A 16025-nucleotide genomic window follows, 5' to 3' on the forward strand; every position below is an offset into this window, starting at 1 on the left:
TTATACTCTCAAAATGCTTATTTTTTGCTAAAACATGTAAAAAAATGGTAATCAAGTTGTGTCCTCGGTTGGAGGTCTCATATGATGGGTGTGTCGGGGCTGTGTGTCGACCTAAAAAAGTAGCCATTTTTGAACTTCCCACTCGGCGAATTATTGCGTCCTCAATTGCCGGTCAGATTTGACAAAACTGGAATACAGCATTTCTATTGGTTGAAATTAATGCAAAAAAATGGGAAATATTATTTAAGCTGTTAATAAGTAGATGTAGACACTTTAAGAAAGATTTAAAATCCACTATGAATTTATAAACAGGTAAAATTTGTAAAGGTTATCTGCTTACTTACCGGAAGTCATTTAAAGGAAATTTGGAATCGGACATTTTTACTGCGTGGTACAGTACAGGAATGCGGAGGCAGAAAAAGGTAAAAGAATCTAATTTTTGATGCTATATTACTTATAATAATTCATTGCAGCTTAATAGGCTTTACAGTTGTACTATTTGTTTTTCTATACTGTTTAGTCCTAAAGTTTAGACAGCCTCAATTGATCATAGTACATGTACAGAAATCAACTCGTACCCAAACCATTTCGTTTTATCATGCCTGTTGAAAGGACTGATTAAAAAATCTTTAAATAAGAAAAAAAATATTAAATCTTATAAAATTGAAATAAAAAACAACAAGAATTGTGAATGTTACCGCAGGGAATAGGTAAATTTTTATTTGTCACTTATTTTCGCGATGCCGCTTTTTATTAAATAAAAATTGGAAGCTATGTTTTGTTAAAATGTGTGTAAAACACTAAAAATGAGTTGATGAATGAAAACTACTGAAGGTATTGTTTACACAACTTGAACGAAGATATCTGCCAGTATGTGTTAGTTAGTTCTACATAAAATAGATCTAGATATATAAGGAATATTTTCTATTAGGGGTTTATTTTATTAGTTCTACATAAAAATGATATAAGGAATATTTCTAAGGGGTATATGTAGTAGAGTGAATAAGGAAGAAAAATCCCAGCTTAATGGTCTGTTGATGTAGGGTTTAAGAAATTATATTTCAAATCTTTCTTGTACAGTACACAGGTTTCCAATTTTGGTACATGAATTACCATTTTCCTTAAGCCTTTTCAATATTCAAACTCTGACACCCCCTCCCCTTTCCCACTCTACTCTGCTTATTCATCATATTAAACTGCATAAATGCATCAAAGACCGGGAAGGTACGGGAATTAGTCTGTCCGGAAAAGGGGAGGTAAATAAAAAAATGTAAACATAAGTATATTTTTACAGAATCGGTGAGTATAGGTTGTATATGATATATAGCTACTGTGCAGGAGTAACTGTGAATTTAAGTGCAGCTGTACATAGGTGGAGTGATATTCGATAGAGGATTATTGTTACACTCTGTTGACTACACAGAGGTTTGCCTACATCCATATGCGTTGAAGATTAACAACAACAACAATGGCGGTCTGAGCACCGAATAATTTTTCTGCCTCTTGAAAGTTGATGAGTTTTCGATTTACAAGTGTTTGGAAGGCCATTAAGTTTGACTAAATCAGATTTAACATTTACTTTCTGGTTACTATGCTGGTTATGTTTGGAAGATAAGAAAGTCACAAATCAACCTCAAGATTACTAAATTGGCCTGTGTTCAACAGTTCAAAGCACATGAAAACAGGCCTGGTGGTTTCTTTGGGCAAGAAATTTATTGCTTACAACCAAGCTAAAAGCCAAAGGTAAATGAATATAGTATATTAACAGTAGTACAGTAGGGTGTATGTTTCCGTTTACACGCAAACACATGCTCTTTGAAAAAACACATGTATGCACGGTTCGATCCCCAGGAGATGCTTTGGTAGTTTAGCGCGGAGGAAGGTAGTCTAGTACTGGTGTAACTCTCCAGGAACGATGGTTAGGAAACTACCCGCCTATATGACTGAAATACTGTTGGAAAAAGGCGTAAAATGAAACAAACAAACAAAAAACATGTATGCACGTTACACACTATACGAACGAATGTAGAGGCACTCTTTACGAAATGAAATACGCAGATGCACGCTAAACGATATACGCTAAACGATATATGCACGCAAAATAGAAAAAAGTTTCTAAACGTTTAAATATCCTTATCATATAAATTTTTAACAATATTGCTAGATTGTTAAGCGATATTGAATAAATGATGGAAGTGGCTAGCCGTACGGGCCCGTTGAAGGGCCACGTACGGCTAGAATTTTTGGCTAGCTGTACGGGCCCGTACGGCTAGCCACTTCCATAAATGATAGCTAGACAATCATGTATTTTAACTGGGTTTAATGTTAGAGTTGTAATGCACTCAACCTGGCACAACATTATTTTTTTGTCGTGCAGCCTCAAGTCAAATGATTTTTGAAATTATAAGCTATCATGCTCTAATATTAAAAAGTAATTTAACAGGTTCGTCTTTATGCACATTTCTGAAAAAATACTTTGCTTTGTAAACATATTTTCAAGACAGGGGCTAAATCTATATGTTTCAGGACTTTACACCTCCTGGATGTTTCGGCCTTAAAACCGTTAGGTCTTTTCTTTTAAATCTGATAGCTATATAAAATAAATACCATACATTAAGGGTTATAATATTATAAATGTTTAATATAACACACTCGTGCAAACAATTATATTCATGATTGTATTAAAAAGAAGATTTTTCGGTGATTATTATAAAATACAATGAAATTCCCCTGGGAAAATAATTATTGATATGATTTTTTAATGAATAAGGATATAATAAAAAGAATAAACTTTTATATTGGGCCCGAAACTGTGAGAAAAAAATAAGTAAAATGAAGAAACCTGTCAACCTCATGTACCTCCATAAGTGCCAGGAGGGGAGGAGTGTGGGACTCCAATAATTTGTGAATCATGTGTAAACTGTAAAGTATATGGATTTACCAAAAGAGTGGCGCATCAGAAAATATATTTCATAGCAGTTGAAATTGAAATTTATTGACATTATATGCATTTAATATGTTTTAAAGCAGCACGCCTCCAGATGAGCCAAAATATTTCAAGAAAATGAAAATTGAGAAAAATGTACTTATAATTTAAGAAAGGTAAAAACAATCAAGATCATTGTTGAAGTTAACATGTTATTTGCGATTTAAGACTGATTTAATTTGCAGTATTTTATCACCATAATTATTTCTACTGCGTTACTAACGCAGTAAGGGCTTTTTTGCACATTTTGACCTCTTTTTGGTTATTTAAGTGCATGGATTGTAAGTGCCATTTGCAATATGTAAATAACTTTATTTGTTCACATCATAATATCTTACTGTCATATACATTATCAAAATTTTTATGAAATTTAACATGAATCTGGAGGTGTGCTGCTTAATTAATATGCTATATTATTATTAGGCAACATTAAATTTCTATAATACCTTCCTTTTCTGTTACTGTCAAAAGTTTTAAAAAAAGGTGCTGCCTTACCAGTACCTGAACCAGGGACCCTCGGAATACCATTCTGTCGCTCAACCGAGTGAACTTTATTGTATTAGGCTGCTAACGCATCATCTCCCTAAGTAGTGAACAGTTCGGAACCATTACATATTCCCCTGCTTTATTGAAATTCGTCTTTGAATGGGTACTGTTAACAATGTGAAATAGAACTTGGAGTTTTATACCGTCCATCACAGTCCCCTTTGGAATAGGTGATGGTATGAAACTTCAAGGCAAATTTCACATTGTTTTATTGCTTACTGTTGGGAGTCAAATTTCAAAGGGTGAGAAAAATATGCAGCCTGACTGGGACTTGAGCCAGGGACTCCTGGAATACTGTGCCGTAGCTGACAGGGTACCGAATAAGCTATCAGTCCGCTTGCACATCTTCTGACCCTCAATAATGAACAGTTCTGAGCTGGGACTTTACTATAAAGAATTGAATAAATCAGTTTTACAGTAATTTTTGTGATTCCATATACCATGCCAGTTATGGTCCCAGGACCTCTACTCCAAATAAACTATTGTATTATAAGTGCTGGGACATGGCAAGCTGATAGTGGATCTGAACACCTCTGTTATAGGAAATTTGCAATACCTTTTTATTTTTCAATGAAATTTAGTGTTGTTTTTTTTTCATATTAATCAAACAGATGTAATTGTTACTCAATATTATATGTTGCCTTACTAACTTCGTTTCATTAAGTTAAAATAAGGTAAAATTATCCCATTTTTTTAAAGATTTAATGTATTTGCCTGAACAGTTGTGCACCATAGAAAATTTAACTTAATTTCCTTCATTGTCAAAATAATTCAATGGGGTTTTCTTATTTCAGTCAATTAGATGTAGTAAGTTACTTTATAGTATAACATTATGTGGCTTTACTAACTTTGTTTCATTGACCAGAAGCTTATAACTAGGTAAACTTACCCCAATTTTCAATGATTTAGTGTGGTATAAGTTATTAATAAGGCATCATTTAAAACTAGCCATAATTTCTTAAATTTTCAATGAAATTTGTTGGAATTTCTTATAAAAGTCAATTTGATATAGGACTATTAAAATAAGTCATTAATACAGTTTATTTGGATTGAGTTATCAATTACATTACTTTTCATAGAGATCTTGTATAATATGCTCTTTTTAATGAATTGACCTATATCTATGAAGCATAAAATTGATATTGTAGGAAAATTACAATCAATTGAATTGTACAGGTAGCAAGGGATATTTGTTTGCAAAATGGGTAACAATTAACCTGTTCTTTTAAATTTATGTAAATCATAGGTGATATTTAAGTACAAATGTAAGTGATATTATAGCAAGAACTTTATCAGTTATGAGGTTTATAACTTACTTGAGGGAAGTTTGAAAACAAGTGACTTGAAACTACAGCATTCCTAGCCGAGAAAAATCTTCAAAGAATTATATGGTTATATAATGGGCAGGTTATATACTTTTAAGTTAGCAAAGGGCGACACGGGCTCATCTTGGGTATCTCAGTTAGACTCAAAGGGGTATTATGTTAAGTAATGATTACGGATCGATTAACCGAGATAATTTATACAGAATAAAAATCCAGAGAGCTATATATGTATATTATTATTAAGATGTATTTCACTTTTAACATGTAAACACCGAACAGGATGGGGAATGAAGGATTGACAATTTTAAGAGTGCTAAAATAATAATTGTATCTGTTTTTTATTGTACATATTTGGAAAATTGCTATATCATTGTATTCTTTTGATTGATTAATCTGGTTGAATTCATAGAAATCCAGCTGTGTGAATTCAATATAAAATAAAAATATTTGTAAACGGATGAATAAATTAAACTGGATGGTTTTAATATTTTGACCAAAGTCAGCATACCAAAAAGGCAAACAATAAAAATGACAATGGCAATGCTGTGGATTATTTCACATTTAATAGAAACACAGAATAACAAAGGGAATACCTTATCAAGGTATCATTTGTTACAAAACATATATTTATAAAGTATCACAAGTAATTACACTACATCAATATGGCTGTAAAAAAGACCTTTTATGAAAAAATGTCAGATAGACTACTTTCGCGTTGACCCCTCGTTATGTCTTATTTGTAACATGTAATGTTATTGAGGGACACTGGTTTCAACATCCAGTTCTCAGACAGAGTCAATCCCATTACAGACTCCTAATAGAGTAGGTGTTTGCTTGCACTCTTGAATAAATTTGTGGACTAAATTTTGTGGACTAAATTCAATGATGGCTGAGTTGGTAATGGGACATTCCAGACAATGGATATTTCCTACCAGACGTATCAAACTAGATTTTGCGACACTTCGGAACAGATTATTGGCAATTTCGAACCAGATATTTGGACACTTTTGGCCATACATTGAACACTTCGGACCAAACCTTTAGACACTATACTAATATGTATGGGATGTATCAAACCATAAAATATAAATTTTTGTTGTAAAAATGTATATCGTTATTTTTACGAAGACCTGGAAAAACGACAAAATGCCATGAGTGACGGGCAAAAATAGAAAAAAACTTCTTAGTTGTATTTTAAGTTTTCGCTTGGTGCCTAAGGGAGCAAAGGCACAACATGGTACATATTAGCCACCATAGAATTTTCTTATCTAGAAAAAAAGGCTAGCTATTTTTATATGTATAAAAATATAGAAATACATGTAGTACAATGTATTAGTAAAGTTTTCACTATACATGTTTAAATAATGAAACTATCAATAAATGTTTCATTCCATTTTAGTAAAAAATAATAATTATAAAACTCATAAAATATTGTTATTGTAATTTTTGTCAAAAGAATGTGTGTATGTTTTTTTTTGTTTTTTTTTTCAATTTGTGTTAATTTAGAATATATTTACCTGTTTTGTTTAAAACTATTTAACCGTATTTGTATCGCTTTAAAGGTGTTCACTATTAAGCACATACAATGTGTAAGAGGCCTGACAGCTCAGTTGGTACAGTCGCGGTACGGTATTCTGAGGGTCACGGGTTCGAGTCTATGTCAGGCTGCACATTTTTCTCACCCTGTGACTGACATATAGCCCAGCTAGAAATTAATTCACATTGCTAAGTCACACTTGGAAATTTGAAGAAATATTTGCATATACAGTAGGTTTATAACTTATCATTCAATATTTAAACTAGGGATGGCAACGAATACCAAAATCAATACTCGAGTACTCGGTTATTTTTCCGATCGAGTACTCGGTTACTCGGACGATTTCCAATTATCTTCAAAGTTTACCACACAATATCAACACCGTCTGCATGCTACTTTCGTTTTCTATTTACATTCATAGAATTTGTAACTATAGATAGGACTGCAAAGGAGACAAATTAATTAAAATTAAATCAACGACATTATATTTTAGAAATATTTATTAATGCAATGTCAAGTTTAAAACATGTTTAACAGTGAAAAAAACTTTGTTTTCTTGCAATAAAATAGACTAATCGGCGGCAATAAAAGTTTACCCTGGTCTAAATACTACCTTAATTAACATATCATAATAGCAATACGGCCCTTTGTTGTTTTAAAAAATGTTACCTTAAAACAAGATTCGGGTACATACTGCACTGTGTTACACAATTAAAGGTTACTAAATATCATAAGAGGCCGGATGACGTAAGCGACACATGACGTGCGCGTGTCAAACTGATGATCGCCTCATTAAATTTATGGTATCATTTTCGCACCACTGCAAGGAAGTTGTGATTGCATTTAACAGATATTTATGAAGGTATATGCACATCTCCGAATTTCTGAACTAATTGGATACATATATTAAATTTAATGTCTAAATAGCAAATAAAATAAAAATTATACATTTTTTCCGAGTAATCAAATATCAATTTTGTTAACCGATAATCGAGTACTAGGTTAACAGGTTACTCGTTGCCATCCCTAATTTAAACACATAAAATGTGTAAGCGGCCAAATAGCTCAGATGGAAGAGCCGCGGAATGGTATTCCGAGTGTCAGGGGTTCGAGTCCCTGCCAGGCTGTTACATATCAATATAAATCTGTTTAGAAAAATGGGAAGGAACTGTCTAAAATAAATATCACCCTAACTAAGATTCAGACAGTCTTTGATGAAACGTAATGACGTAATAATATGAATTGGTAAAGGGGATGGGGGCGGTGTTTTAAGTCTGATTTACCACCACATATGATGCCTGACGAACCACTTATGGGATATATTGGTACGCATATAAACACCTGTTTGCTGAATTGAATATCAAAAATGTTGCAATTAAAATGTATATAAATCATAAGCGTATGTAAAATAGGATTAAAACTAATCTTCAGCGTAGTAAGCACATAGAAATCTCAGGTATTCACCACGAGGTCACAAACTTTAAAACTTTAATGTAAATATCACAATAATATTTCTTTATATAATATTTCTTTTCTTTGACAGGGACACTGAACATCTTTAACAGGTTTATGAAACCCAAAATTTACAAAATATATCTATCTAAGATATTCTTTTACTTCTCAACAGACGCATGACACAGTACTTAAATGTTTAGACGATCGCAAAACGTTTCATGGAATAACAAACGCACACTTTCAAACGCACGAATAGATACATTTTCCCTTCAGCGAACATGATAAATGATGCATAAAAAACAATTGTTTTTTTCTATTTTCAGTGTATATAAAAACCTTCTTATTTCAATAATAAAAGATAAAAAAGTGCCAAAATGCTAGGTTCTTATCCAAAATTCCAATTAAAATCTAAATATTTATTTTTTTGGCTTTACTTAGTTTTTTTCATCATACTGTGGTCTGACTTTGCACAAGATATGTGAAAATTGTTCTTACACAAAAAATAACTATTCTTAGGTATTTAAAGAGTTCCCTCTTGCTTGTGTTTTATTACACACTGTTCTCAGTTGCAGGTGATTTAGTACTTACTGTCCTCAATTGGTTTTCAAGTGGAATATTTTTTTTAATGGCAAATATTTTTTTTAACACCTGCATCATACATGTATTAGCATACTGTTAATTCACAGAGAAGGCAGAGAATATTGTTTTCTTTATAGACTTTGTGTTTTGGTCATCATTTTGAAAACTGATTTTCTATTATTGATAACTGGTCACTTTTTGAGAGAGCTATTGATACATTTTGAAATGAGATAGGATATATGACATTATAGCCTAATAATTATAGTAATTGTTGCCTGAATATTTCTTATAGCATGTTTTTGTTTGCTTGTATTGTAGATATTGGAGAATATGATGATATAAATGATGACATAAATAATGCCATAAATAGTAGCAACATAGCTGATACCAATGAAGTGTCTACCAACAAACTTGATGAGGTTAAAACCCATGAAGCTATCAATGAATATGACGGTATTTGTCTTATTAGCATATATTCTGTTTTCTTACAGGGCCCAATATTTAAACTAGTCGAAAACTACTATACTTTTAGTTTCACAATTAATATAAATGCAAGAGTTTATTTAACAGCTGAATATTTATAATAATAGTTATTGTATTATGTATTATGATTGTGCTCACAGTACTTAGGCCATAGAAAAAAAAATATGTCTGATTCTCATCCCCGTCCGCCCCACTCAGTTAGATTCCTCTCTGATAGATACATTTTCCCTTCAGCGAACATGATGCATAAACAAAACCAATCATTTTTTTATTTTCAATGTATATAAAGTCCATCTTATTTCAATAATAAAAGAAAAGTAAAAGTGCCCTGACCCGCTGGGATCTTATCCAAAATTCCATTGAGAATCTAAATGTTTATTTTCTTTGGCTACATCATACTGTGGTCTGACATTGCACAAGATTTGTGAAAATTGTTCTTACACAAAAAATAATTATTCTAATATATTTAAAGAGTTCTCACTTGCTTGTGATTTATTACACACTGCTCTCAGTTGCAGGTGATTTAGTATGTACTGTCCTCAATTGGTTTTCAAGTGGAACATTTTTTTTTTAATAGCAAAAAATATTTTTTACACCTGCATCATACATGTATTAGCATACTGTTAATTCACAGCGATTAGGCAGAGAATACTGTTTTCTTTATAGACTTTGTGTTTTTTTCATCATTTGGAAACTGGTTTGCTAATATTGATAACTGGTCATTTTTTGAGCGAGCTATTGATACATTTTGAAATGAGATAGGATATATGACATTAAAGCCCAATTATAGTAATTGTTGCCTGAATATTTCTTATAGCATGTTTTTGTTTGCTTATATTGTAGATATTGGAGAATATGATGATATAAATGATGACATAAATAATGCCATAAATAGTAGCAACATAGCTGATACCAATGAAGTGTCTACCAACAAACTTGATGAGGTTAAGACCCATGAAGCTATCAATGAATATGATGGTATTTGTCTTATTAGCATATATTCTGTTTTCTTACAGGGCCCAATATTTAAACTAGTTGAAAACTACTAGACTTTTAGTTTCACAATTAATATAAATGCAAGAGTTTATTTAACAGCTGAATATTTATAATAATAGTTATTGTATTATGTATTATGATTGTGCTCACAGTACTTAGGCCATAGAAAAAAAATATGTCTGATTCTCATCCCCGTCCGCCCCACTCAGTTAGATTCCTCTCTGATAGATACATTTTCCCTTCAGCGAACATGATGCATAAACAAAACCAATCATTTTTTTTATTTTCAATGTATATAAAGTCCATCTTATTTCAATAATAAAAGAAAAGTAAAAGTGCCCTGACCCGCTGGGATCTTATCCAAAATTCCATTGAGAATCTAAATGTTTATTTTCTTTGGCTACATCATACTGTGGTCTGACATTGCACAAGATATGTGAAAATTGTTCTTACACAAAAAATAATTATTCTAATATATTTAAAGAGTTCTCACTTGCTTGTGATTTATTACACACTGCTCTCAGTTGCAGGTGATTTAGTATGTACTGTCCTCAATTGGTTTTCAAGTGGAACATTTTTTTTTTAATAGCAAAAAATATTTTTTACACCTGCATCATACATGTATTAGCATACTGTTAATTCACAGCGATTAGGCAGAGAATACTGTTTTCTTTATAGACTTTGTGTTTTTTTCATCATTTGGAAACTGGTTTGCTATTATTGATAACTGGTCATTTTTTGAGCGAGCTATTGATACATTTTGAAATGAGATAGGATATATGACATTAAAGCCCAATTATAGTAATTGTTGCCTGAATATTTCTTATAGCATGTTTTTGTTTGCTTATATTGTAGATATTGGAGAATATGCTGATATAAATGATGACATAAATAATGACATAAATAGTAGCAACATAGCTGATACCAATGAAGTGTCTACCAACAAACTTGATGAAGTTAAAACCCATGAAGCTATCAATGAATATGACGGTATTTGTCTTATTAGCATATATTTTGTTTTCTTACAGGGCCCAATATTTAAACTAGTGAAAAACTACTAGACTTTTAGTTTCACAATTAATATAAATGCAAGAGTTTATTTAACAGCTGAATATTTATAATAATAGTTATTGTATTATGTATTATGATTGTGCTCACAGTACTTAGGCCATAGAAAAAAAATATGTCTGATTCTCATCCCCGTCCGCCCCACTCAGTAAGATTCCTCTCTGATAGATACATTTTCCCTTCAGCGAACATGATGTATAAACAAAACCAATCATTTTTTTAGCTCGACTTTACGAAGTATATGGAGAGCTGTCCTACTCGCCCCGGCGTCGGCGTCCGCGTCGGCGTTGGCGTCACACCTTGGTTAAGTTTTTCGTACCACCCCACTTTATTTCAGAAGTATTACAAGTATGGCTTTGAAACTTACCATACTTGTTCACCATCATAACCTCCATCTACAGACAAGAGTACATAACTCTGTCAAGGTTTTTGACAGAATTATGGCCCTTTTTTGACTTAGAAAGTGTATTGAGCTTGGTTAAGTTTTTTGTACCACCTCACTTTATTTCAAAACCATTGGAGGTATTGCTTTGAAACTGACCATACTTGTTTACCATCACGACCTTCATCAACAGACAAGAGGACATAACTCTGTCAAGGTTTTTGACAGAATTATGCCCCTTTTTGACTTAGAAAATACATTGAATATGGGTAAAATCCACTTATTGCCTTAACCCTTTGAGATATTGCTTTGAAACTTTTAATGCTATTTCACATCATTACCCCATCTGTACGCAAGAGAAGGTAACTCTGTCAAGGATTTGTTTTAAAAATTAAGGCCTTTTATCGACTTAGAATCTTGGTTAAGTTTTTAGTACCAGTCCACTTTTTGACTGAACTGTTTGAGATATTAATTTGAAAGTTGGAATACTTGTTTACAATCATGATTCCCAAACATGTCCAGGAGAAGGTAATTCTGTCAAAGATTTTATTTGAATTATGGCCCTTAACTGTCAATGTTTTGTATTATAGGCAAGCACTAAAAAACTTAAAAAATCTAAAAAAATTCATTCCTATCCACTTGTTCACTTTACCATAAATTATGTCATATAAACATTGCTGTAATATTCAAGGGTATCAAACAACTAGTTCACTTTAAAAATACAGAGATTCTTGTATTGCCTTTTACTGCAAAAACTTTTTTTATTGGCAAGCAATAAAAAAGTCGAGCGCGCTGTCTTACGGACAGCTCTTGTTTATTTTCAATGTATATAAAGTCCATCTTATTTCAATAATAAAAGAAAAATAAAAGTGCCCTGACCCGCTGGGATCTTATCCAAAATTCCATTGAGAATCTAAACGTTTATTTTCTTTGGCTACATCATACTGTGGTCTGACATTGCACAAGATATGTGAAAATTGTTCTTACACAAAAAATAATTATTCCAATGTTTTTAAAGAGTTCTCACTTACTTGTGATTTATTACACACTGCTCTCAGTTGCAGGTGATTTAGTGCGTACTGTCCTCAATTGGTTTTCAAGTGGAACATTTTTTTTTTTAATAGCAAAAATATTTTTAACACCTGCATCATACATGTATTAGCATACTGTTAATTCACAGCGATTAGGCAGAGAATACTGTTTTCTTTATAGACTTTGTGTTTTGGTCATCATTTCGAAAACTGGTTTGCTATTATTGATAACTGGTCACTTTTTGAGAGAGCTATTGATACATTTTGAAATGAGATAGGATATATGACATTATAGCCTAATTATTATAGTAATTGTTGCCTGAATATTTCTTATAGCATGTTTTTGTTTGCTTGTATTGTAGATATTGGAGAATATGATGATATAAATGATGACATAAATAATGCCATAAATAGTAGCAACATAGCTGATACCAATGAAGTGTCTACCAACAAACTTGATGAGGTTAAAACCCATGAAGCTATCAATGAATATGATGGTATTTGTCTTATTAGCATATATTCTGTTTTCTTACAGGGCCCAATATTTAAACTAGTCGAAAACTACTAGATTTTTAGTTTCACAATTAATATAAATGCAAGAGTTTATTTAACAGCTGAATATTTATAATAATAGTTATTGTATTATGCATTATGATCGTGCACACAGTACTTAGGCCATAGAAAAAAATATGTCTGATTCTCATCCCCGTCCGCCCCACTCAGTTAGATTCCTCTCTGATAGATACATTTTCCCTTCAGCGAACATGATGCATTAAACAAAACCAATCATTTTTTTTTATTTTCAATGTAAATAAAGTCCATCTTATTTCAATAATAAAAGAAAAATAAAAAGTGCCCTGACCCGCTGGGATCTTATCCAAAATTCCATTGAGAATCTTAATGTTTATTTTCTTTGGCTACATCATACTGTGATCTGACATTGCACAAGATTTGTGAAAATTGTTCTTACACAAAAAATAATTATTCTAATATATTTAAAGAGTTCTCACTTGCTTGTGATTTATTACACACTGCTCTCAGTTGCAGGTGATTTAGTATGTACTGTCCTCAATTGGTTTTCAAGTGGACCATTTTTTTTTTAATAGCAAAAATATTTTTAACACCTGCATCATACATGTATTAGCATACTGTTAATTCACAGCGATTAGGCAGAGAATACTGTTTTCTTTATAGACTTTGTGTTTTGTTCATCATTTGGAAACTGGTTTGCTATTATTGATAACTGGTCACTTTTTGAGAGAGCTATTGATACATTTTGAAATGAGATAGGATATATGACATTATAGCCTAATGATTATAGTAATTGTTGCCTGAATATTTCTTATAGCATGTTTTTGTTTGCTTGTATTGTAGATATTGGAGAATATGCTGATATAAATGATGACATAAATAATGACATAAATAGTAGCAACATAGCTGATACCAATGAAGTGTCAATGTAAATAAAGTCCATCTTATTTCAATAATAAAAGAAAAATAAAAAGTGCCCTGACCCGCTTGGTTCTTATCCAAAATTCTATTGAGAATCTTAATGTTTATTTTCTTTGGCTACATCATACTGTGGTCTGACATCGACATGATATGTGAAAATTGTTCTTACACAAAAAATAGTTATTCTAATGTATTTAAAGAGTTCTCACTTGCTTGTGATTTATTACACACTGCTCTCAGTTGCAGGTGATTTAGTATGTACTGTCCTCAATTCGTTTTCAAGTGGAATATTTATTTTTAATGGCAAGAAAACACCTGCATCATACATATATTAGCATACTGTTAATTCACAGTGATTAGGCAGAGAATACTGTTTTCTTTATAGACTTGATATAAATTTTCACTTGAGTTCCCATTTTGGTATGAAGAAGTAATGAAGTGACGTTTATACTATTTTATTTTTCTAAAATTAAAAGCTTTCTCAGAAGTGTCTGTATTTTAGAATTTTCTTCCGGACAGTTGGTCATGATACTTGTCTTTAATTAAAGTCATTTTTTGTCAAGTTATTAAGCTGAGGAATACTTAATTCTTCAGTGACAAAAGACTGCCTTAGTCTTGTGTCTAAAGCTTTTGTTGAGTTCTTCAAATGTTAAGAAATTAAAGGAATCAGTATGAAATATTTAATGACTTTCGTCAGGAATTGTGCAACGGTAAACTGTAGGTACATTACAATGAACTAAAGTAAACAAAGAACATGTCAAAAAGAAGATTTGGAAATCTACTTTATTTTGAATTTTGAAGAGTGCTACAAAATATTTTCAGGAGTGGAGATGATACAGGGTACAAATATTGAAAATTCCGGACCGAACAAGAAGATTGTTTTTTCTGGGGTTGAAATTAATCATGTAAGTTTGCAAACTTATTTAAGCTGCAGGATAATGATTAATGGGTTACATTGATATGAAGTGATTCATTAGGGAACTAGCATTATACCATGGCTAATGGACCATAAGTTAATGAAGTATATTTCAAGAGGATTACAGGGGAATCCGGCTTTTAATAATTAAGAGGGAGGTTCTTTAGATTGGTCTTATTACTTTATCAGTTATAAAATGTTGATAGATAATTTGTTTATTTTAAAATCTTCATGAAATAATAAATGCAATGGATTTTGTAGGTATTAAGTTGTTTTTCTGTCTGTAATAGTTTCTAAATTTTTTATTAGCAATGAAATTAAAATAAGTAAAAGAGATATTTGGGATCATTTGCATGTTTTCAAGTACTGACTGTCATTTTAAATGATTCAATTTCTATTTAGATGCTGAAGAGTCGAGTGATGAGAATTATGATGAAGAGTAGGATGCCAGTTATGATGAAATAGCTTCTGACTGATTCTGCCAAGTAGCAACAGAATCACCTGATTACTCCTCAAAAGATTCTGATTCTAAATATAAGGAACAGCAACATATGAAACGTTGCATTGGTAAGTTTTGTAACAGGGGTTATTCTCGTCTGATTTGTTTTGACGTGGGAGGGGAACCTTTTACTTTTTGTGACACTGTCTTTATTGGAACCTTATCTTATTGTAAACTCAAGATTCTGGTTTGCTCTTGTTTATTTTCTTCCAGTAAATTTCTTAGTAAAAACGCTGTAACGAAAGTTGGTTCCACAATATAATTTATTTTCAAGCAAAGCATATATCTATTTTTACAATCATCACAGTAATATAATATCACAATAATATAATAAGAAAGATTTAATATTGGGAATTATACTCGCTTATGTCTTACAAATGAGAGGACATAGAACGGAATATCTATATAAATTTTGTAACTATAAAATCAAAATTATTTAAGAGATTTTCTGTTAAAACATTAAGACAAAAATATTTATACATGAAACATTATAGAACATTGTAGAGAAATATTTTAATATTGAAAATATTATTAATATTGAAAACATTATATCGCGAATCTTTGTTAAGATAGAAAATATTGTACAAACATATTTGTAATCTTAGTAAATAACAAAATTATAAATATGAAAAAATTAATTTCTTACCTGTAACGAAAGTTGGTTCCACAATATAATTTATTTTCAAGCAAAGCATATATAAAAATGAACCCTAGGGTTACCCTTATATATGCTTTGGTTGTTAAGCTTGGTTTCCATGATGACCATAGCA

The 16025-nt window shown here is 31.5% G+C and overlaps 1 protein-coding gene across 1 annotated transcript; it reads left to right on the top strand.

The window, feature by feature from the left end:
• Positions 1-404: 404 nt before the first annotated feature.
• On the top strand, positions 405-15326 carry LOC132717546 (hybrid signal transduction histidine kinase M-like). The gene is made up of 8 exons (XM_060701033.1): positions 405-422; positions 1686-1743; positions 8747-8881; positions 9755-9889; positions 10763-10897; positions 12751-12885; positions 14663-14745; positions 15159-15326. Exons 1-8 carry the CDS (start codon positions 405-407, stop codon positions 15219-15221), a joined length of 762 nt encoding a protein of 253 aa, XP_060557016.1. The 3' UTR covers positions 15222-15326.
• The last annotated feature ends 699 nt before the right edge of the window (positions 15327-16025 follow it).

The sequence above is a fragment of the Ruditapes philippinarum genome, unplaced genomic scaffold, assembly GCF_026571515.1.
Source record: "Ruditapes philippinarum isolate M1 unplaced genomic scaffold, ASM2657151v2 ctg3690_1_1_1_1, whole genome shotgun sequence".
NCBI lineage: Eukaryota > Metazoa > Mollusca > Bivalvia > Venerida > Veneridae > Ruditapes > Ruditapes philippinarum.

What these genes read in the sequence shown, in the direction of transcription:
- LOC132717546 (XM_060701033.1), top strand. An exon ending in AGCTATCAATGAATATGACG is followed by an intron (nt 8,882 to 9,754) that starts GTATTTGTCTTA and finishes CTTATATTGTAG; the next exon opens with ATATTGGAGAATATGATGAT. An exon ending in AGCTATCAATGAATATGATG is followed by an intron (nt 9,890 to 10,762) that starts GTATTTGTCTTA and finishes CTTATATTGTAG; the next exon opens with ATATTGGAGAATATGCTGAT.